Source organism: Hemitrygon akajei, chromosome 15 (genome assembly GCF_048418815.1).
Source record: "Hemitrygon akajei chromosome 15, sHemAka1.3, whole genome shotgun sequence".
NCBI lineage: Eukaryota > Metazoa > Chordata > Chondrichthyes > Myliobatiformes > Dasyatidae > Hemitrygon > Hemitrygon akajei.
In genome coordinates this window covers 18,867,566-18,891,521 of record NC_133138.1, presented here as the reverse complement: position 1 = coordinate 18,891,521, position 23,956 = coordinate 18,867,566, and the positions used below count along the sequence as shown (strand labels likewise).

The following is a 23,956-nucleotide window of genomic DNA, read 5'->3' as shown; positions in this document are numbered from 1 at the left end:
AGAACGTTCGCAATCTTCCCACTTACCATATGAGATGAGCTAGCGCATCCATTGCTGATGAGAAATCTGTTATTGCAGCCCCTGGGTTTGAAATTGCTCTAGTCTCAGCTGTGCTATCGGTCCGATATCCCAACCCACCCAAGAAAAACAAGCCGATTCTTTATAGAAAATGGGATAACACTCCACATTTGTGCTCCCTTGACACTCATCCAACACTCAGACTTCTGTTGCTATACAAAATACGCTTCCCCTCCCCCATTAATACAGCCTCACTTTCTAAAGTTGTTTTGAATCCCTCCATGTTTACATTCATTCTCATAATCTCTCGTGTGCTTAAGTGCAGCTTGATTTTTAGGTTTGCGGTTAAATTTTACAAGAGTTATATATTCTAATCTGAATGTTATTATAAAGAAATATATGCAAAAAGGAAAATATGCTTAAATTATGCTATTGTTCCAAAATGAGAGATTTTCCACTAATCACCTACTGTATTTCCAATTTTTCCATATGCAGCTTTTTATGCAATGCTGTCTTGCCCTTTTCTAAAGAGTTATGTAGGACCTGTTTCTTACAAAAGCAAATGATTTGCAGATCTCACTCCTCAGCTGTAATTTTCTATGTGTATGAATAAGAAACATTGAGTTTTTCCAAGTCTTTGATCAGTTTTATCAGACCAAAAACATTAATGCTCAGCCAAGACTTACTGAAGTTTGATGTAAAAATCTTTAAGACATGCTTTCAATTTTTGAAGTATAGTCAAAAAAGCAGGATGTGCATCTGCAGGCAGAACAGGCACGGCTTTGTGTAGGGATGATGGTAGTAAAAGGAAAGCGATCGCGCCAGCAAGTAATTGAGAGAATAGGGAAGTGTGTCAAGGTTGAAAAGAGGACAGATTTTCTCAAATGCCACAGTATAATAATCAAGTAAACCTTTCTGATGTTGTGAGGGATTTATTTCTTTGCATGAAAAATGGTTTTGGTTCCAACGGCTCGGTGCGGAAGCAAGCTTTGCCAAGGAATTTTTAGTTAAAGAAAGCATTGAGAAAATAAAAACCTTAGCCATCTGCTCACAAATCAATTCTGCCACCCCATGACCCACAAAAAAATTCTCGTGAAAGCATAATTCCTATTCTAATCAAAACATTTTCTTCTTCCAGAGGCAGTAAACACACTGCAGAAAGATGCTACTTATACACACAGTGTATTTTAATTAAAATCAAAGAGTTCATAAATCTTGAGTTGTGAAAAGACACATCATTCATGAATCAGTTTGTGAGTAAGAGAGGCATGCTGGGAATGTTCCCCATTTTTGTTCCAACTTGAATTCTGGTCAAGTCAACCATTATCATGGCTGGATAAATTTCAGCCATCTTTGTAAGACTTCTCTTTGCCTTGTAAAGACAAGTACCCCTTGGAAGGCAGGAAATTTCCACCATGATGTTCACATTTGATAAGGTGGAAAGACCTAAAGTTTTTGTTGTCATGGCCAGTGTACCAATTGATTAGGAATTAGTTCCTTATTGTCACATGTACAGTGAAAACCTTGTCTTGCATACTGCTCATACAATCAAATCATTACACAGTTCATTGAGGTAGTACAAGTTAAAACAATAATAGAAAGCAGGACAAAATACAACAGATACAGATAAAGTGCAGTGCAAGTGGTAGACAAAAAGGTGCAAGAACATAATGAGATAGACCTGAGGTCAAGAGTCTGTTTATCATACTCGGGAAAGTAGATTAAAAACACTTTAACTTCAGATATGAGTCCCAAGGATGGACTCCAAACCTGGAAAAAATGGTTTAAAGCAGAAATTACTCAGAAGGGCTTATGTGTATAAGCTGTGGTATGTAGTACACCAGTCTCCACCTCTCTCAAACAATTGAATAATCCATTGCATTTCAGCAAACAGGAAGCCTGAATCTATATCGCTATTAACAAGAGAGTATCTGCAGATACTGGATTGGTATTCTATATTGTTATAGATGCAAGTATTCTATTTATAACTAACGTGCCACATTACTCACTACTACAGTACTCTAAGTGCATTTCTCAGCAACACATGGCCTATATAACCTGAAAGTAAGCATAATTTAAGGCACAGATTGATCTAAATGACCAATAAAACTTACCTGTACCATGAACTCAGCTGCTCAGATGCATTGAGAACATTTGAGTCCTCGGAAGATGATGCATTCTTGAAAAGTGTGAAGTGGATTTGGTTGCATCGGTCATTCAAAAGGAATTTGACATACATCTTCAGGGTAACCTTTCACAGCGCGGTTAGCCTGCTGTTGAGCAAAGCTGCTATGCTGAAGTACTTGGCAGAAAAGTTCTCCAATCCGATGGAATGGAAGCTGAGGCTTTATGAGGTACTGGTGAGGCCTCACCTTGAGTATTGTGAACAGTTTTGAGCTCCTCATCTAAGAAAAGATGTGCTGGCATTGAAGAGGGTTCAGAGGATGTTCACAAGGATGATTCTGGAAATGAAAGGGTTATCAAACCAGAAAAGTTTGATGGCTCTGGGTCTGTATTCGCTGGAACTTAGAAGGATGAGAGGGCATCTCATTGAAATCTTACAAATGTTGAAAGGCCTAGACAGAGTTAATGTGGAAAGGATGTTTTCCATAGTGGGGGAGTCTAATGCAAGAGGGCACAGCCTCGGGATAGAGGGGTGTCCATTTAAAACAGAGATGCAGAGAAATTTCTTTAGCCAGAGGATGTGGATTTTGTGGAATTTGTTACCACAGGCAGCTGTGGAGGCCAGGTCATTGGGTGTATTTAATTGGATGTTGATAGATTCTTGATCAGATACAGCATCAAAGGTTATGGGGAGAAGGCTGGAGAGTGCAGCAAAGGGGGGAAAGAAGGATCAGCCATGGTTGTATGACAGAGCAGACTCGATGGGCCAAATGGCCTATTTCTGCTCCTATGTCTTATGGTCCATGGAACGTACAAACAAGGTGCTGGAATAGGTCACTTGCATCCCTGAGTCAGCTTGTTCAGAGGTCAGAGGCCTGATGTCTGTCAGTCAGCGGTCCAGGCCAGGGACTCATGGTTGGAGACCGGAGCCTGTCAGTCTGAAAGCCCAGGGCCAAGCACTGAAGGCCTACAGGGGGCCCGTCCTGGGCTTAGATGCCTATCTGTGTACTCAACTGGAATAGCATAGAAAAGGAGGTTTTTTTTGTTGTTGTTGCTACTGCTTGCATTGTTCTGCTGAACATTGTAGGCATGCTACTTTGGCACCAGAATGTACAGTGACATTTGCGGGCTGCCCCAGCACATCCTTGAGTGTGTTGGTTGGTAACACAAATGGTGCATTTCACTGTATGTTACATATGTTAGATAATTGTGAATCTGATTGTTAATGTATATTAAGAATTAGAGCTCAGGGAACAGTCAAATGGGTAAAATTCAGTAACACATGAATGATGTCAATGCTGAATTTATCTCTTAAAAATGATAATTCACCATGGTTATTGCATGCACTGAGTGTGTGAGAGGCGACTGTAATGACTGCAGGCAGATAACTCTTGGAAATATTCAGAAGATATAAACGAAAATGAAAAACAGTTTTGTGCAGCTTTTTACAGATACGAGTAATGAAGAGGCCAGCTACACCCAGATGTGCTGAGAAAAGAAGGACTAGAAAGTGAATACGAAACCTGCAGGTTATGGGTACCTGAAATAAAGAGTTGGATTTGAGGGAGGATTAGATTATTTCAACGGCTGGGAAATAAGTAAATGAGAAAATAAAGGTCTCAATGAGATATTTGAAAAATTCAGCTCACACCTGAAGCTGGAATTAAAACAGCTGATACACAGGCATGAGATCCAAAACTTATTGGCAATTTCATTAGAAGTCTCAGAAACCCAAGTGAGAATGCCACTTCTTAGAAATCGCTGATCGGGATGAGCCTTTGGGATTCAGCACATTTGGCAATGAATAGGTTTTGATCAAGAAATAACACATTATAGTACAGCCTATAAAAACAGACAAACAATGGGAAACCAGAAGCAGATACAGTGGCATGCAAAAGTTTGGGCACCCCTGGTCAAAATTTCTGTTACTGTGAATAGTTAAGTGAGTAGAAGATGAACTGATCTACAAAAGTCATAAAGTTAAAGATGAAACATTCTCTTCAACATTTTAAGCAAGATTACAGTTGGCCCTCCTTATCCGCAGGGTATTGGTTCCGGGATTCCCCACGGATACCAAAAAACGCGGATGATCAACTCCCTTATTTAACCTGTCTCAATACACTGGTCTTTAGGACCCAGCGGAACCCCAGACCTTATTTAACCTGTATCAGTGTGGTGGACTTTAGGACCCGGTGCAGCTCTGAATTCGCAAGGTTTCTGTTCATGAAAATAATCACGATCACGATCGAAAAAAAAGTGGAAGTAATAAAGCTATTGAAAAGAGGTGAAACACCGTCGGTCATTGGAAAAGTGTTAGACTATAGTCGGTCAACAATTGGAACAATTTTAATGGAGCATTTGAAAGGCCCTGCCCCGATGAAAGCTATAATTATTACTAAGCAATGCAATGGTTTAATTATTGAAATACATTTGTTTCTTAAGTGTTTTCTATACATAGAAAGTTAAAATATATACTATATACTAAGACAAACGTTTTACTAACTGAGGCTACATAATACTGGATGTACCTTTTCCGACTTCAAATCCGACTTAAAGACGGACTCAGGAACGGAACTAGTTCATAACCCGGGGACTGTCTGTACTTTTAAATCATCTCTAGATTACTTATAATAATATATAATTAATAATAATATATATATTTAAATATATTAAAAATAATATATAAAATATAAAATATATAAAAACTTATAATAATAATATAATTAAATTTGAGAAGGAAAAGGGAAAATCAGATGTGTCAGTACAGTATTACAGTTGAACAAAGGGAACTATGGAGCTATGAGGGAGGAGCTGGCCAAAGATCAATGAAGCAATACCCTAGCAGGGAAGACAGTGGAACAAAAATGGCAGGTATTTCTGGGAATAATGCAGAAGGTGCAGGATCGGTTCATTCCAAAGAGGAAGAAAGATCCTAAGGGGAGTAAGGGGCGACCGTGGCTGATGAGGGAAGTAAAGGGCAGTATAAAAATAAAAGAGAAGAAGTATAACATAGCAAAGATGAGCAGGAAACCGGAGGACTGGGAAGCTTTTAAAAAGCAACAGAAGATAACAAAAAAGGCAATATGCCAAGAAAATATGAGGTACGAAGGTAAACTAGCCAAGAATATAAAGGAGAATAGTAAAAGCTTCTTTAGGTATGTGAATAGCAAAAAAATAGTTAAGACCAAAATTGGACCATTGAAGACAGAAACAGATGAATTTATTATGGGGAACAAGGAAATGGCAGATGAGTTGAACAGGTATTTTGGATCTGTCTTCACTAGGGAAGACACAAACAATCTCCCAGATGTAATAGTGACCAAAGGAACTAGGGTAAAGGATGAACTGAAGAAAGTTTATATTAGGCAAGAAATGGTGTTGAATAGACTGTTGAGTCTGAAGGCTGATAAGTCCCCAGGACCTGATGGTCTGCATCCCAGGGTACTTAAGGAGGTGGCTCTAGAAATCATGGACACATTGGTAATCATTTTCCAATGTTCTATAGATTCAGGAACAGTTCCTGCTGATTGGAGGGTGGCTAATGTTGTCCCACTTTTCAAGAAAAGAGGGAGAGAGAAAACAGGGAATTATAGATGGTTAGCCTGATGTCAGTGGTGGGAAAGATGTTGGAGTCAATTATAAAAGAGGAAATTATGACACATTTGGATAGCAGTAGAAGGATCAGTCCGAGTCAGCATGGATTTATGAAGGGAAAATCATGCTTGACTAATCTTCTGGAGTTTTTTGAGGATGTAACTATGAAAATGGACAAGGGAGAGCCAGTGGATGTAGTGTACCTGGACTTCCAGAAAGCTTTTGATAAAGTCCCACATAGGAGATTAGTGGGCAAAATTAGGGCACATGGTATTGGGGGCAGAGTACTGACAGGGATTGAAAATTGGCTGGCTGACAGGAAACAAAGAGCAGTGATTAACGGGTCCCTTTCGGAATGGCAGGCTGTGACCAGTGGGGTACCGCAAGGTTCGGTGCTGGGACCGCAGCTGTTTACAATATACATTAATGATTTAGATGAAGGAATTAAAAGTAACATTAGCAAATTTGCTGATGACACAAAGCTGGGTGGCAGTGTGAAATGTCAGGAGGATGTTATGAGAATGCAGGGTGACTTGGACAGGTTGGGTGAGTGGGCAAATGTATGGCAGATGCAGTTTAATGTGGATAAATATGAGGTTATCCACTTTGGTGGCAAGAAAAGGAAGGCAGATTACTATCTAAATGGAGTCAAGTTAGGAAAAGGGTAAATACAACGAGATCTAGGTGTTCTTGTACATCAGTCAATGAAAGCAAGCATGCAGGTACAGCAGGCAGTGAAGAAAGCTAATGGCATGCTGGCTTTTATAACAAGAGGAATTGAGTATAGGAGTAAAGAGGTCCTTCTGCAACTGTACAGGGCCCTGGTGAGACCCCACCTGGAGTATTGTGTGCAGTTTTGGTCTCCAAATTTGAGGAAGGACATTCTTGCTATTGAGGGAGTGCAGCGTAGGTTCACAAGGTTAATACCCGGAATGGCGGGACTGTCATATGTTGAAAGATTGGAGCGACTGGGCTTACATACACTGGAATTTAGGATGAGAGGGGATCTGATTGAAACATATAAGATTATTAAGGGATTGGATACGCTGGAGGCAGGAAGCATGTTCCCGCTGATGGGTGAGTCCAGAACTAGAGGCCACAGTTTAAGAATAAGGGGTAGGCCATTTAGAACAGAGATGCGGAAAAACTTTTTCACCCACAGAGTGGTGGATATGTGGAATGCTCTGCTCCAGAAGGCAGTGGAGGCCAAGTCTCTGGATGAATTCAAGAGAGAGTTAGATAGAGCTCTTATAGATAGCAGTGTCAAGGGATATGGGGAGAGGGCAGGAACGGGGTACCGATTGTGTATGATCAGCCATGATCACAGTGAAAGGCCGTGCTGGCTAGAAGGGCCAAATGGCCTACTCCTGCACCTACTGTCTATTGTCTATTGTCTATAATACCTAATACAATGTAAATGCTATGTAAATAGTTCTTATACTGTATTGTTTAGGGAATAATGACAAGAAAAAATAGTCTGTACATGCTCAAACAACGAGTGCTGGAGAGAGAACTTCCGGGTTTTCCCGATCCGCGGTTGGTTGACTCTGCGCATGCGGAACCCGTGGATATGGAGGGCCGACTGTAATGTATTATTTTTGTTTTGTACAACTTTAGAGTGAGAAAAAGGAAAGGAGCACCATGCAAAAGTTTGGGCACCCCAAGAGATTTCAGCTCTCAGATAACTTTTACCAAGATCTCAGACCTTAAATCACATTTTTGGGCTATGGCTTGTTCACAGTCATCATTAGGAAAGGCCAGGTGATGAAAATTTCAAAGCTTTATAAATACCCTGATTCCTCAAACCTTGTCCCAACAATTAGCAGCCATGGGCTCCTCTAAACAGCTGCCTAGCACTCTGAAAATTAAAATACATGATGCCCACAAAGCAGGAGAAGGCCATAAGAAGATAGCAAAGCGTTTTCAGGTAGCCGTTTCCTCAGTTTGTAATGTAATTAAGAAATGGCAGTTAACAGGATCGGTGAAGGTCAAGTTGAGGCCTGGAAGACCAAGAAAACTTTCCAAGAGAACTGCTTATAGGATTGCTAGAAAGGCAAATCAAAACCCCTTTTGACTGCAAAAGACCTTCAGGAAGATTTAGCAGACTCTGGAGTGGTGGTGCACTGTTCTACTGTGCAGCGATACCTGCACAAATATGACCTTCATGGAAGAGTCATCAGAAGAAAACCTTTCCTGCATCCTCACCACAAAATTCAGCACCAGAAGTTTGCAAAGGAACATCTAAACAAGCCTGATGCATTTTGGAAACAAGTCCTGTGGACTGATGAAGTTAAAATAGAACTTTATGGCCGCAATGAGCAAAGGTATGTTTGGAGAAAAAAGTGTGCAGAATTTCATGAAAAGAACACCTCTCCAACTGTTAAGCATGGAGGTGGATCAATCATGCTTTGGATTGTGTTGCAGCCAGTGGCACGGGGAACATTTCACTGGCAGAGGAACAAATGAATTCAATTAAATACCAGCAAATTCTGGAAGCAAACATCACACTGTTTATAAAAAAGCTGAAGGTGAAAAGAGAATGGCTTCTACAACAGGATAATGATCCTAAGCACAGCTCAAAATCCACAATGGACTACCTCAAGAGGTGCAAGCTGAAGGTTTTGCCATGGCCCTCACTGTCCCCTGACCTAAACATCATCGAAAATCTGTGGATTGACCTCAAAAGAGCAGTGCATGCAAAATGGCCCAACAATCTCACAGAACTAGAAGCCTTTTGCAATGAAGAATAGGTGAAAATCCACCAAACAAGAATTGAAAGACTCTTAGCTGGCTACAGAAAGCATTTACAAGCTGTGACACTTGCCAAAGGGGGTGTTACTAAGTACTGACTATGCAAATTTTTGCTTCTGGCCTTTTTCCTTTTTTGTTATTTTGAAACTATAAAAGATGGAAATAAAAAAGTAATCTTCCTTAAAATATTAAAGAAATGTGTCATCTTTAACTTTATACCTTTTGAAAATCAGGTCATCTTTTACTCACTTAGCTATTCACAGTAACAGAAATTTTGACCAGGGGTGCCCAAACCTTTGCATACCACTGCAAATGAAGATGCTGACTACTCAAACAATGGATTTCCTGACTATTTCTGCAAAGAAAGACAGCATTGGTACCATCTGAAAACAGAAAGAAAAGAATGAAAACATCAACAGAAGAAGACTATGTAGGAGTTGTAGCTAAACTTTGCTCAAAGAAAATCAATGGATTTTAAAGGCAATGCAAGCAATGGAAGTACAAATCGAAGGAGAAGGCATATAAAGGATTTGCCAGAAACAGGAGGAAAATGACCAAAAGAAAAGAAATATCATCATGCCATGGAAGATGAAAGAGAGTTTGTGGACTCATCATATATTGAAACCTCATAACCACTGGATGTGCCAGTTTCCAGAGAAATGGCAACTGAACTCACCCACAGCAGTAAAAGAGTGAGAAATAACCACATAAATAACACACTCAAATTAAAATTATAATGCAAACTAATGTTCCAACACCTACTCCATATTGACGATCTTCCCTGAAAACCAGATAGAATATGGAGATCTGAAGGAAAACATCTTTAAAAAAGCAACATTATGCCTGCAATGCATAGGAAATGCAAAATTTCACAACTTAGAATGAAGTAAATCAAAGGGAAGCATGAAGGGAAAGAAATTAATTTCATGCTCTATGTCACAGGAAAAGAAGGCCCTGTTATCCTTGACCTGTGAAGTCATGAGGAAGTATAGATAATGTCAGTAAACACAAGATGAGGGTGATTACACTGTGAACAGAAAGCAAAATGCTTGTCAACATGACTGTCCTCCAAAAAGGATAAAAAGAGCCCGTCGAAATGTATCTAGAATGAAATAAAAGCAAAACACTGGAAATATTAAGCAAGCTAGACAGCTTCTGTAGAGAGACAAACAAAATTTACATTTCAAGTCCATGAGAAAGACATACAAAATGCCGGAAGAACTCAGCAGGTCAGGCAGCATCTATAGAGAGAAATAAACAGTTGATGTTTTAGCCTTCATCAGGACTGGAAAGGAGGGGAGATGAAGTCAGAATAAGATGGTGGGGGGAGGGGAAGGAGTACAAGCTGAAGGTGATGGGTGAACACACACAAAATGTGGGCAAAAAAGGAATAGGGATAGGAATTGAAATGGTTGGCCACCAGGAAATTTTGCCTTTTTGTGGATGGAGTGGAATTTCAGTTCCTATCACCATTCCCATTCCAACATTTTGGTCCTTGGCCTTCCCTTCTGTCCCGATGAGATGACTGTCAGTTTGGAGGTACAACACCTCACATTCCATTTAGGTAATCTCCAGCATCAATTTCAGGTTAAAAAAAATCCTCACCCCTTCTCTCTTCATCATTTCCCCCACTCTGGCCTCTTACCCTCTTCTCCTCACCTGCCTATCAGTCTCCTGTGGTGATCCTCCCCCTTCCTCCTCTCCCATGATCCACTCTCTTCTCTAATCAGATCTCTTCTTCTCCAGCCCTTTGCCTTTTCCCACTTATCATCTCTCAGCTCTTTACTTCATTCCCCCTCTCCCACCCACCTGGCTTCACCTATCTCCTTTGAGCTTGTCCTCCTCCCCCTCCCCCCATCTTCTTATTCTGGCTTCTTCTCCCTTCCTTTCCAATCCTGAAGAAATGCCTCAGCCCAAAACATAATCTGTTTATTTATTTCCATACATGTTGCCCAGCCTGCTGAGTTCCTCCAGCATTTTGTGTGTGTTGCTCTGGAATTCCGGCAGGTGATAGATGAAGAGTCTTTGATACTTGTGGGCCTCTATTCGCTGGTATTCAGAAGAATGAGGAGTAACCTCAATGAAATCTATCGAGTGGTGAAATGTCTTGATAGGGTGGGTGTGGAGAGTCCAAGACCAGAGAACACAGCCTCAGAATAAAGGGGTATCCTTTTAGAAAGGGAAGAGGAGGAATTTCTTCAGCCAGAGAGTGGTGAATCTGTGGAATTTTTTTGCCATAGGCAGCTGTGGAGGCCAAGTCATTATGTATACTTAAGGTGGAGATTGATAGGTTCTTGATTGGTCAGGGCATGAAGAGATATTGGGAGAAGGCAGGAGATTGGGGCTGAGAGGGAAAATGGATCAGCCATGATGAAATGGCAGAGCAGACTCAATGGACCAAATGGCCTAATTCCGCTCCTATATATATTATGGTCTTATGGAAACCAGGTGAGGGGAAGGTTGGTGGGTGGGCATGAGATTAAGTAAAAAGCCTGGTTAGTTATAAGTGGAAGAGGTAATGAACTGATGACACAAAGGTTGGGGTGTTGTAGATAGTGTGGAGGGCTGTCGGAGGTTACAGCGGGACATTGATAGGATGCAAAACTGGGCTGAGAAGTGGCAGATGGAGTTCAACCCAGATAGGTGTGAGCTGGTTCATTTTGGTAGGTCAAATACGATGGCAGAATATAGTATTAATGGCAAGACTCTTGGCAGTGTGGAGGATCAGAGGGATCTTGGGGTCTGAGTCCATAGGACGCTCAAAGCAGCTGCGCAGGTTGACTCTGTGGTTAAGAAGGCATACAGTGTATTGGCCTTCATGAATTGTGGGATTGAGTTTAAGAGCCAAGAGGTAATGTTACAGTTATATGGGACCTTGGTCAGACCCCATTTGGAGTACTGTGCTCAGTTCTGGTCACCTCACTACAAATAGGATGTGGAAACTGTAAAGAGGGTGCAGAAGAGATTTACAAGGATGTTTCCTGAATTGGGGAGCATGGAGCATGCCTTATGAGAATAAGTTGAGTGAACTCAGCCTTTTCTCCTTGGAACAGCAGAGGATGAGTGGTGACCTGATAGAGGTGTATAAGAAAATGAGAGGCATTGATCATGTGGTCAGAGGCTTTTTCCCAGGGCTGAAATGGCTAGCATGAGAGGGCATAATTTTAAGGTGCTTGGAAGTAGGTACAGAAGAGATGTCAGGGGTAAGTTTTTTACACAGAGAGTGGTGAGTGCATGGAATGGGCTGCCGGCAGTGGTGGTGGAGCCTGATATGATAGGGTCTTTTAAGAGACTCCTGAATGGATACATGGAGCTTAGAAAAATAGAGGGCTATGGATAAGCCTAGGTAGTTCTAAGGTAAGGACATTTTCGGCACAGCTTTCTGGGCCAAAGGGCCTGTATTGTGCTGTAGGTTTTCTATGTTTCTATGAAGAAGAAGAGGTTTGATTGAAGAGGGCAGTGTATCATGGGACAAGTGGAAGGAGAAAGGGCACCAGAGGAAGGTGATGGGCAGGTGAGAGGAAAAGAAGCGTAAGAAGGGGACCAGAATGTGGGATGGAAAAAGAAGAGGGAGCAGGAGAAATTACCAGAAGTGAGAAGAGTGAAGGATTTCAATGGGTGCTAGCCCTGAATAGATCATAAGTATAACTTTGAGCTCTTAATGGTACAGTTTGACTCTGAAATTAAACAGACCATCCATTACAGAGATGTTCAAAATTGAAAAATAAACGAACACAACACACTAGCTTCGGTTATCTACCTTTTGTTACTCTGTAGGTCATTGCTAGTGGGCTGGTACAAGTCAAAGTCAAAGGTCAAAGTTGAGTTTATTGTCATATATGTAAGTCCATGTGTGCACAGGTACATGAAGAAAATACTGGTAGCATCTTCACAGGTACATCACATCATATCAGCAGCATTCACAAGAAAAGCATAAAACAAACATAAATTATACACAATTTTTACCATGGGAAAACACAATTAGAACAAAAATAATCTATTTTAGTGTAAAGTTGTCAAAGTGGTCATAGTGTTATGAAACTGTCATAGTGATTAGAATATTGCTAGATGGTTCAAGAAGCTGAATGGTTGAAGGGAAGCAGCTGTTCTTGAACCCCATGGTCCAGGAGCAGGACCTCGGGCTTCTGTTCCCCCTGCATAATGGTAGCTGCAAAGAGATGGTATGGCCTGGATAGAGGGGATCTAATGTCAGTATGCTGAGAAATACATTAAATTTGAAGGAATTAAAAACCATAATAAATCAAACACTCAAGTTCACTCAAAATAAGAAACTCGTCATTATGAAACGCCTTCTTTTTAATCTGAATGATTATGACAGCATAATAGATACAGTTATGCCTTTTCCATCTCTAATAATCACATTGATTTTCACTTCATTTATTTATAGAATTTCTGCAATCTCATTAAAGAAAAATAAAGATGTATTGTAACACAACCTAGATTTTCCCTGGTGGACATGGTGATAAGCCAATTGATTGTTGAGAGCCAGCTATTTCTACCTCAATGTGCTCTTCATAATGTTCCTTTAAATGCATTTTTGTTGGTTATTCACATCTCACAAGATTTTTAAACTGAAGTCAGACAACATTCAAACGAACCGCATGGAAGAAACATGCAATGTTTTAAGGAATGTATTTGCACTTTATTAGCACATAGATTGCCAACTTGTACTTAAAAGTTCTGACAACCAAAAGTAACTCAGCAAAAGTAAAACTTGCCTTGTTTACACTGTTCACACTGCAGTGCTAATTCTCCAACACCATGGTACCATTGCATTTCTCAAGGTTTCCTCCCAAGATTTCCTCCCTCTAATTGTCCCAGCCCACTCAAATAGCCAACATCTTGATATAAAGCTTTGCAATACGAGCTAGAAAGAAGATTCATAATTACCCATGCTGATCATTCTTGCCAATCCAAAACCTTCCCACTGGTATTTGTACAAGCAAAAACAAAAATGTTGAAGAATTTTAATGTTTCCTTTCAACACTTTAAACTCCTTTGAATATTTCTCCTTGATTGTTCCCAGTAAAAACTATGGTTTTTTATCGATGCTTGCATAAAGGCTTGGTAAGGCCATTTCTCCGCATATGACCAGAAGAAAATGCAGAGATTTATGGATGCAGCTCAGCACATCATGAAAAGCAGCCCCCTCTGTACAGACTTTGTTTGTACTTCTTGCTGCTGCAGTAAAGCAGCCAGCATAAACGAATAAACCACCCACTCCGGACATTCGCTCTTCTCCCCTCTTCCATCTGGCAGAAGATACAAAAGCCTGAAAGTGCATACCACCAGAACCAAGGACAGCTTCTACCCCACCATTATAAGACTAGTAAATGGTTCCTTAATGTGACAAAATGGACTCCTGACTTCACATGACTCCTGACAGCATTATGAATGACCTCACGCACCCCTTATACAAACTCTTCTCCCTCCTGCCATCTGGGAAAAGGCACTGAAGCATTCGGGCTCTCATGACCAGACTATGTAACAGTTTCTTCCCCCAAGCTATCAGACTCCTCAATACCCAGAGCCTGGATTGCACCTTACTGCCCTATTGTCCTGTTTATTATTTATTGTAATGCCTGCATGGTTTTGTGCACTTTATGCAGTCCCGGGTAGGTCCGTAGTCTAGTGTAGTTTTTTTTTCTGTGTTGTTTTTTTACGTAGTTCAGTCTAGTTTTTGTACTGTGTCATGTAACACCATGGTCCTGAAAAAACATTGTCTCATTTTTACTATGTACTGTACCTGCAGTTATGGTCGAAATGACAATAAAAGTGACTTGACTTGAGTTGACTTGACAAGCCACCTCATTATAAACTTGCATTTTATTGTTCACTTGCACTACACTTTCCCTGCAGCTGTTACACTTTATTTTGCGTTGTTATTATTTTACCTTGTTCTAACCTGATGCACCGTGTTTCATCTGTATAAAAAGTAAGCAAGACAAGTTTTTCACTGTTTTTGGTACATGTGACACAAATAAACCAATTCCAATTTCAGGCACCAGGGCAACTCTGGACAGCTGGCAAACCTACAAAACACAGCAATGTGAAGGCAAATTCTATTTGTTAACAATACTTCAGGTCACATTGCTTACAATAGGTGCTCAATCAAACCCATGAACACAGTGCAACACTAGAATAATATTATCTTATATCTCACCCCTTAATGTTACAACCTACAGATTGCTGTCCTTATGATGTTATTCTTTAATGATCAAATATACATTATGCAATCCATTAACAATGTTAATTGTTTGTTTTATGTACCAATGTTCCACTAATCCATAAAACCATAATGCCTATCTTTATACTGTACAATTAAATAATTTTATTGAATAATTTCACTCATATTTTATAATATTCTCTTCAGTTTGGATTTTTGAATATTAACACATAATGCATGACCAGGAAAAAGGCCACAATATATTAACTGTAGTATATATGGGTGGTAGGAAAATTTAGTGAATCACAGGAGGATGTTATTTAATGGAGATGAAAAAGTAAAAGATAATTTTTGTGTACAATTAGCACAGGTGGACATTTGATAGTCAGCAAGGGTATGATGGGCCAAAATGCCTGTTTCCTGCTCAATTTTCTCACAAAATAATGTATGCCAAAACTCAGTCTACTCAAAATTAAATCCTCGGTAATTCCTCTAATTGCCACTGCTGATTAAATTCCACTTCCAGAGTTGACTTCCTCTATAACTACTGTTTTATTGTTTACTATTATTCACTACTGAGAGAAATAAAGTCCAATCTGCACTCCCATAAAACTGAAACACAGTCCCGCATTTACAAGAAATTCTTGGAGTTATGTGACAACCTTCATTGCCTTAAAACCTTACCATTCACTTCACATAAAACATGGATAATTTTAAAGTATAGTTACTAAAGTCATGGTCAATACTGCTATTTAGTAAACGTAGCTGTTTATAGCAATGTTCCACACACATTGTTCCAAAACATAATGAGCTAAAGGTATGATCATCATCTATTTTACATTCTTTAATCTATTATAGGGATGTTGCTGACAGGAGTGCAAAATAATTCCAGATGGCAATGGTGTATGTGCTCTGCCACACTGTATCTCTATAACTACTCACACACCTTAATCTGGAAAACCCACACCTTATAGGACCAATATACACATTTTCTGGTTGATACACCAGCTGTTCTTAAAATATCTGAGGGAGATATTAATGACTTAATTCCAATTTTCATCACAACTTTGTCAGAGGTATTCATGATGAGTCAAATTTCACAATGACATTAATAACTATCATTATTCATTTGGATTGAACAAATTAACTGTTAAATGCTCAAGTAGTTACAAAATTCAGATGAAAAGCAGAACTATTTGAGGAGACAATGGAATGTATGCAAACTCCTAATCATTTAAAATGATTAAAAAACAGAAAGAAGAATGTGTCAATGGCCTTCAAAGCCACTCTCTAAGTGCCCTGTGAACCTCTGATTGGCTGAATTAAAGGTGGTAAAGAATCAGCATATAGGAAGGAGATTGAAAATCGAGCTGACAGGTGCCACAACAACCTCTCACTCAAAGTCAGCAAGATCAAAGAGCTGATTACTGACTCCAGGAGGAGAAACCCAGAGGCCCATGAACCAATCCACATCATTCCTCAGTGTTATTGTATCAGAGGATGCCTTCATCACACTATGATCTATTTTCTTAGCTTGTTGATATTCCAGGTACTTATATGTTTCATATTTATCATTTGGTTGTATTGTATCCTGCTGCTCTGTTTTGTATTCTATGAGCTCTACTGCATCTTTCTTTATGTTTAATGTTCTGCACTTATCTAGTCCAAAATTCATGTTTATCTTTAGAAAATAGTTCTACTATTTGAATTAATTGCTTTAGTTTTACTGATAAGGAAGCATACAATTTCAAATCATCCATGCATGGAAGGTGTGCCAAGCTTCAATTTGTTTGGTTGTCTCTGATTTGAAACACTATTTTCATCCAATTGAGTAAATTAGAGAGCTGTTTTAGAGCTAGAGAAAACCATAGTGGGCTTAGAGAGTCACCCTGGTAAATGCCTTGATTTATTTTCCTAACAGCTGTTGTTCATTTTTGGTTGTTAATAAATAGGATGATTATAGTATGCCAATGCTTCATCAGATGTTAAAGGAATTTCACAAGTATTGGGTGTAGTTTATATATATTAAGAGCTTCTATTAACCATGATTGTGGGACAGAGTCAAATGTCTTTCGGTAGTCAATACAGCAACGTGAAAGACCTCTGCTTTTCCACCAGGCTTGATTCAGAATTACAGAATCTATTCTCAGTTGTTCTTTACATCCTTTCTACTCTTCTGTAAGTATAAGTGAGTGGTGATAAGTCACAAATTTTTTAAATAGTTTGTAAACAAGTAATAGGAGAATATTTTGATGGGTTATTTGTGACTTCTCCTTTAGGTAAGAAATATATTTTACCTTCTGTGAAAAATTCAACTACTTTTTCAGCATTTTAAGAAATTTATTGATATATATTAATAGGTATGCATGAATGCAAATACATTTTATACTGATAATTATGAATATTATCACTGCAGATACTTTTCCAGATGTGGGTATTATTTATAACCACATTTAGCATATCCATTGTAACTTTATCAGATATTCTTCAATTATAAGAATGTGTTCTTTTTCCTCCTTAATCCAGCTTGCTTCTTGATTGTGCGTTGGTGTATTTGACCAGATAAGAGGCCAAAAATTCATTATTCCTTGTGTTTCTTGGCAATTATGCACTGGGGTTGGTGACATTTTGGTGTGTCAAATTTAGTTTCAATGTCCTGTATGAATCTTTTTCATTGTTTCTGAAGTGTTTTCATCATCTGCCACATTTCATGTATCTACCGTATTTAGTTTGGCTTTACTCTATGCACCAAGATTTTGTACAATCTATAAATTGTACAATGCTTTTGTTAGGTTCCTTGTATCTTGTGTGGCCCTATATTTCCTTAGTAGTTCCTTAGCTTTTTTCTTAACTTTCTTGCTCGGGTTATCCATTTTATACTCCATTAATCGGGCTATTTTAAATTTTATTTCTGAATCCCTTCTGCCATTTCAGTGTACTTGTTTCATTACTCTGTTTTGAGTTTTTATTAATCAGTGCCTCTATTTTGGAACCATTGTACTGAACAGGTACACTCAATAATAATAAGAAGAAGAAGAAATGAAAAATATAATAATGATACTATGAGAGCAAATATTAATTTCAACAGCAACCAATCTTCAGATGGGAATGTGGATGGTAGATTGAAGCTCTGAACAAGGTGGAGTTGCACCTTGGGTTTGATTGCACTTGACATCTGCATATGCATGCGTGCAGAGAGAGAAAGAGAGAGAGACAGGCAAGGACAATGTTGATTAGCTTTCATTTTGGGTGTCTGGAGTGTGAGTGTGAAGAAGGAGGTGTTTGAAAACTATATGTAATTCAAAGGAAGCACTGTAGATACATTGTTACTACAGAATTACCTTTGATCATTAGCATATAAAATGTCATGTAGTATTTAATCAATCAGGCATCTTCTTCCAAAAGTTTCTCAAATGCTGAATAAAGACTTCTATATCCATTAGCATCACTTTGTTCATAACCACAACAATAATAATACTAAATATCATTAGAAGAGTCTGAAAGTTCCTAGCAATCGAAAAATGAGTTTGCTTGGCTTTGCCTGTACCTCAGGTTTTACCAGCTTAAGCTCTGAAAAAATGTTTTTAAAATAATAATTATTATTATTATTTTTGCATGTGCTCAGTCTGTCTTCTTTTGCACATTGTCTGCTGTCATCATTTGTATGTGAGTAGTTTTCCATTGATATTTTGCTCTACTGTGAATGAAGGTGCCCATGCTGGTTCAGGAGTCTGATGGCTGAAGGGTAATAAGAAGGAAACAAACCTCAAGGTAGCTTATGGTGACATATACATAGTTTGAACTTTGACAAGTTTAGGACCCTCGAACAGATACACTCAATATCATCACAACGTTTACTAGCCTTCTCACTAAGCCCCCAATAAAACCATGGTATAAGACATATGGTCTCTCGAGTTTTGATCTAGCAGAAGAGAAGCTGGCTTTTGGACCAGTCTTTGTTCTATTTTGGAAACAGCAAAGGCCTGTCCTTTTCCTCCAAAAGAATTTCATACATTGCCCTAAAAAAACAAGAAAATATTATATTTATATTATTTACTCTATATTTGGATGCACAAAGTCTACATTCCAGACTTAATGAAATTAGTTTTATATTGTCCCTTTTGCAAAACTACCAAAAAGAATCAAAATGGAAAAAAAATAGAAGTGAATCGCTTTTTGATTTATATAAGCAAGAATGGCATTGATTGAAAGTGAGTGATGTTAAGATTATGTGGAGCTTGACATATAGAAAGTATTTTCCTTAAATCATAAGTGAAAAATTGTAGTCAAGAAACAAGTAGTATCAACAAATGCTAGTCAAAAGATTGGATTAATGGCCATCTTTGTTTGTGTATGTAGCCATTCACATTTTATAATTAAAATTATTGATTCCATTCCTTGATTAATCAGTTAAAGGATTGAAAAGATAAAATGAAAATAATCGGAGACACAAACATACTACAATTACAAAAATATAATTGTGACTTCACATCCTTGAACTCTGTATGAATAACACAAAATAATAGAATCTGATAGATTGTTACAGGTTCAAAACTTACTGAAGAAGACATACATTGTCCTCTTCTCAAATGCCAAACAAGATTTCAGTAATTTTTTCCCTCAAAGTTAAGCAAGATATTTGAAATGAGACTTCTCACTGGGTCAAAAGAAGGATTAAAACAAAGTCAGTCAAGAGTTAGCCAATAAAAAAAAGTTATATCAAGGTTAATGGTTAATGAACTGGTCACAACCACCTTTAGGTAGATTGTGTAAGGATTTGGATGCCAACAATTTTGACCTTCAGTCAACTTTTGCTAAGACTATTCGTACAGCATACAAGTGTAAAATTTAAAGTAATTATTGAGAAGTCACTTACAACATAGAAGAATAGGGTTGCTCAGAAATTAGTACAATCTTTTTGACTGATGTGTGGAAGCGACATTGTTCACTTTTTGCTCAAGTTGGCAAAGACAGGTGTGAATCAAAATGGAAATAATACTAAAAGGCTCGCCTCAAAATTCGAATGCACAGCATTTGTTTCTTTTTCAGTAAGTGCAATGCAGAATAGATTTTAGCCAAGGTGAATAGTGTTAATCATTATTTCCGAGTGAAGTCACAGCCTCTACAAAATAGACTAGGCATTTCTGATCTGGAGCCTTGCTGTTGTTCCTGACCTCAAAACAGCGTCAGACGTACATGCAAAGACATCCTATTTTTTTAACACAGCCCCTCTGATCTCCTTTCAAGTGAAATTAAACTTCCTCTGTCAGGAGAGAAAGAAATAAGAAGCATTAACATCTGAAGTCCTTAATGGGATGCAAATTACAGGATAATGATCTGACTTCAACGTTTTAATGACTACATTTGACAAACATATATTGCAATGGTTGCAACATTTGTACAATCATTATTCTTTGCTATATCATTGCTTGCAGCATTTTCCATTAATGCATCTCCATGCATCATGTTGCAAATCCTACCTCAATAATCATTCTTCTCTCTTTGGCACAGGACTCTATCATGACAAATGCTCAGATGTGGCCACTCATTCCAAAGATTGCACAATAACAACTCCCTGGAGTTTTCCTTCACCTCCACTACAGCATTTTGTGTAACTGTACAGTGGCTCGCATGGGGAGAAGTTTTTGAGATCCAGCGGAGCCTGCACAGACATAACAGTCCTATCACAATATGCAAGGTGAACATTCAGTTTAATCAGTCCATGACTGTTCCTAGGGGAGGATTCCAATTATTCCCTTTCCTTCTGCACCTATATCCCAATAACATACTCTCTTCCATGCATGTCCATCAACTAACAGCCTTTTGATTCTTTCTCTCTTTTGTTTCTAATACACTAAACTAAGGTGTAATTTACAGTTTTTAGGATTTGGGAGCAAATCTGAGCATTCAGATGAAACCCATGCAGCCAAGGAGAGAATATATAAACTCCACACAGCCGAGTTCAGGATCATTCCCAGGTCCCTGAAAATGTGAGACAGTAGCACAGGTTACTGTGCCATGGTACCGTGCATTTATGTTGCACGTGTATCTTTGGACAGACTTCTTCTTTCACAGTAGGGCTATGGTAAAGCCATGAAATGGGTGGGTCTTACAAAAAGTGCTGTGATCTTTTCAGGAGCAAGTCTGGTGCTAACATACAACACAGTGTTTTGGGAGGGTCTAACTGACTACTAAACACTTATCTGTCCCTAGTACAGCACAGGAGAAAAAAAACATACCAAGCAAACAAAAAACTTACAGCACAATACGGGTCTTTTGGCCCACAATGCTGTGCCAAACATGTACTTACTTAGAAATCACCTAAGGTTACCCATAGCCCTCTATTTTTCTAAGCTCCATGTACCTCTCCAGGAGTCTCTTAAAAGACCCTATCGTATCCGCCTCCACCACCATCGCCAGCAGCCCATTCCATGCAGTCACCACTCTCTGCATAAAAACTTATCCTAGACATCTCCTCTATACCTACTTCCAAGCACTTTAAAACTGTGCCTTCTTGTGCTAGCCATTTCAGCTCTGAAAAAAAGCCTCTGACTACAGATCAATGCCTCTCATCATCTGATAAGATGGTGGTGCATAGTTATGGCGGATCTTGGCTCTGATCTGTCAACAACTGTACGGTGGATCCCTCTGCATCAGCCTCCACACGTTAAACAAAATCAAAGTTCAAAGTCAATTTACTATCAAAGTACATATATGTCACCACGAGATTCATTTTCTTGCAAGCATTTACAGTAAATCTACAAAATGTAATAGAATCAATAAAGACCACACCAAACAGGACTGACAAACAATAAATATGCAAAGGACAACAAGCTATGCAAAAACAAAAAAAAACATGAAATAATGATAATAAATAAGCAATAAATATTGAGAACATGGAATAAAGAGCCCTTGAAAGTAAGGGCATAGATTGTGGGAACAGTTAGACCATAAGACCATAAGACATAGAGCAGAATTAGGCCATTTAGACCATCAAGTCTGCTCCGCCATTCCATCATGGCTGATCCTGGATCCCACTCAACCCTATACACCTGCCTTCTCGCCATATCTTTTGATGGCCTGGCTGATCAGCAAATGATCAACTTCTGCCTTAAATACACCCACAGACTTGGCTTCCACCACAGTGTCTGGCAGAGCATTCCACCGATTTACTACTCTCTGGCTAAAATAATTCCTCCTTACTTCTGTTCTAAAGGGTCACCCCTCAATTTTGAAGTTGTGCCCTCTAGTGCTGGATACACCCACCATAGAAAACATCCTCTCCACATCCACCCTATCTAGTCCTTTCAACATTCGGTAGATTTCAATGAGATTCCCCAGCATTCTTCTAAATTCCAATGAGCACAGGCCCAAAGCTGCCAAACTTTCCTCAAATATTAAACCTTTCATTCCCAGAATCATCCTCGTGAACCTCCTCTGGACTCTCTCCAATGACAACACATCCTTTCTGAGATATGGGCATAAAACTATTGACAATACTCCAAGTGAGGCCTGACTAGTGTCTTATAAAGGCTTAGCATTATCTCTTTGATTTTATATTCTATTCCCCTTGAAATGAATGCCAACATTGCATTTGCCTTCTTTTCCACAGACTCAACCTGTAAATTAACCTTCTGGGAGTCTTGCACGTCGATTCCTAAGTCCCTCTGCACCTCTGATGTTTGAACCTTCTCCCCATTTGGGTAATACTCCACACTATTGTTCCTTTTACCAAAATGCATTATCATACATTTCCCAGCACTGTATAACATCTGCCACTTTTTTGCCCATTCTTCCAATTTGTCTAAGTTCTGCTGCAATTGCAGTGCTTCCTCAGCCCAATCTACCTCTCCACCTATCATCGTTTCATCCATAAATTTTGCCACAAAGCCATCAATTCCATTATCTAAATCATTGACAAACAATGTGAAAAGGTGTGGTCCCAATACTGACCCCTGAGAAACACCACTAATCACCGGCTATTCACACTTTTATTGCCACTTGCTGCCTCCTGCCTGTCAGCCATTCTGCTATCTATGCCAGTATCTTTCCTGTACTGCCATAGGATTTTATCTTGTTAAGCAGCCTCATGTGTGGCAACTTACGAAGTGCTTTCTGAAAATCCAAGTAAATGACAACCACCGCCTTTCCTTTGTTCACACTGTTTGTTACTTTCTCAAAGAACTTTAATAGATTTTTCAAGCAAGACTTCCCTTTACAGAAACCCTGCTTATTTTAATTTATTTTATCATCAGTCTCCAAGCACCTTGAAACATCATCCTTAATAATAGACTCTAGCACTTTCCCAACCACTGAGATTAGGCTAACTGGTCTATAATTTCCTTTCTTTTGCCTTCCTCCCTTCTTAAAAAGTGGAGGGGCATTTGTAATCTTCCAGTCCTCTGGTACCATGCCAGGATCAAGTGATTCTTGAAAGACCATGAGGAATGCCACCGTTATCTCTTCAGCAACCTCTCATGGGACTTTGGGTTGTGGTCCATCTGGTCCAGGTGACCTATCAACCTCTGGCACACTGCTAGTGTCTTCCACTGTGAAGAATGATGCAAAGTACCCATTAAGTACATCTGCCTTTTCTTAGCCCCCATTACTGCCTCACCAGCATCATTTTCCAGTGGTCCACTATCAACTTTTATTCTTTATAGAAATGAAAAGAACTTTTGGTATCCTGCTTTATATCTTTGGCTAGTCTGCCCTCATATTTCATCTTTCCCCCTCTTATAGTTTTTTTAGTTGTCTTTTGTTGGATTTTAAAAGCTTCCCAATTACCCAACTTCCCACTCACTTTTGCTACATTATATGCCCTTTCCTTGGCTTTTATGCAGTCCTTAACTTCTTTTGTCAGCCACAGTTGCCTACCTCTGCCATTACAGAACTTTGTCCTCTGTGTGACATATCTATCCTACACATTGTGAACTATTCCCAGAAACTTCAACCGCCTGTGCTCTGCTGTCATCCCTGCCAGTATCCTCCTCCAAACCACCTGGGCAATTTCCTCTCTCATGTCTCTGTAATTCCCTTTATTCCATTGTCATACTGATACATGTGAGTTATGCTTCTCTCTCTCAAATTGCAGTATGAATTCAATCATATTATGATCACTGTCTCCTAAGGGTTCCTTTACCTTCACATCCCTAATAAGAGCAAACACGAGGAAATCTGCAGATGCTGGAAATTCAAACAACAACACACACAAAATGCTGGTAGAACACAGCAGGCTAGGTAGCATCTATAGGGAGAAGCGATGTCGACGTTTCGGGCCGA

General features: G+C 39.1%; 1 protein-coding gene across 1 annotated transcript in view; it reads right to left on the bottom strand.

Moving 5' to 3' along the window:
• sgcd (sarcoglycan, delta (dystrophin-associated glycoprotein)) overlaps positions 1 to 116 on the bottom strand; it is a 574,429-nt gene extending 574,313 nt beyond the window's left edge. The window contains 1 exon segment of the mRNA XM_073067274.1: positions 27 to 116. Within this exon segment, the coding sequence (XP_072923375.1) occupies positions 27 to 52 (26 nt within the window). The 5' untranslated portion in view covers positions 53 to 116.
• Positions 117 to 23,956: the final 23,840 nt, after the last annotated feature.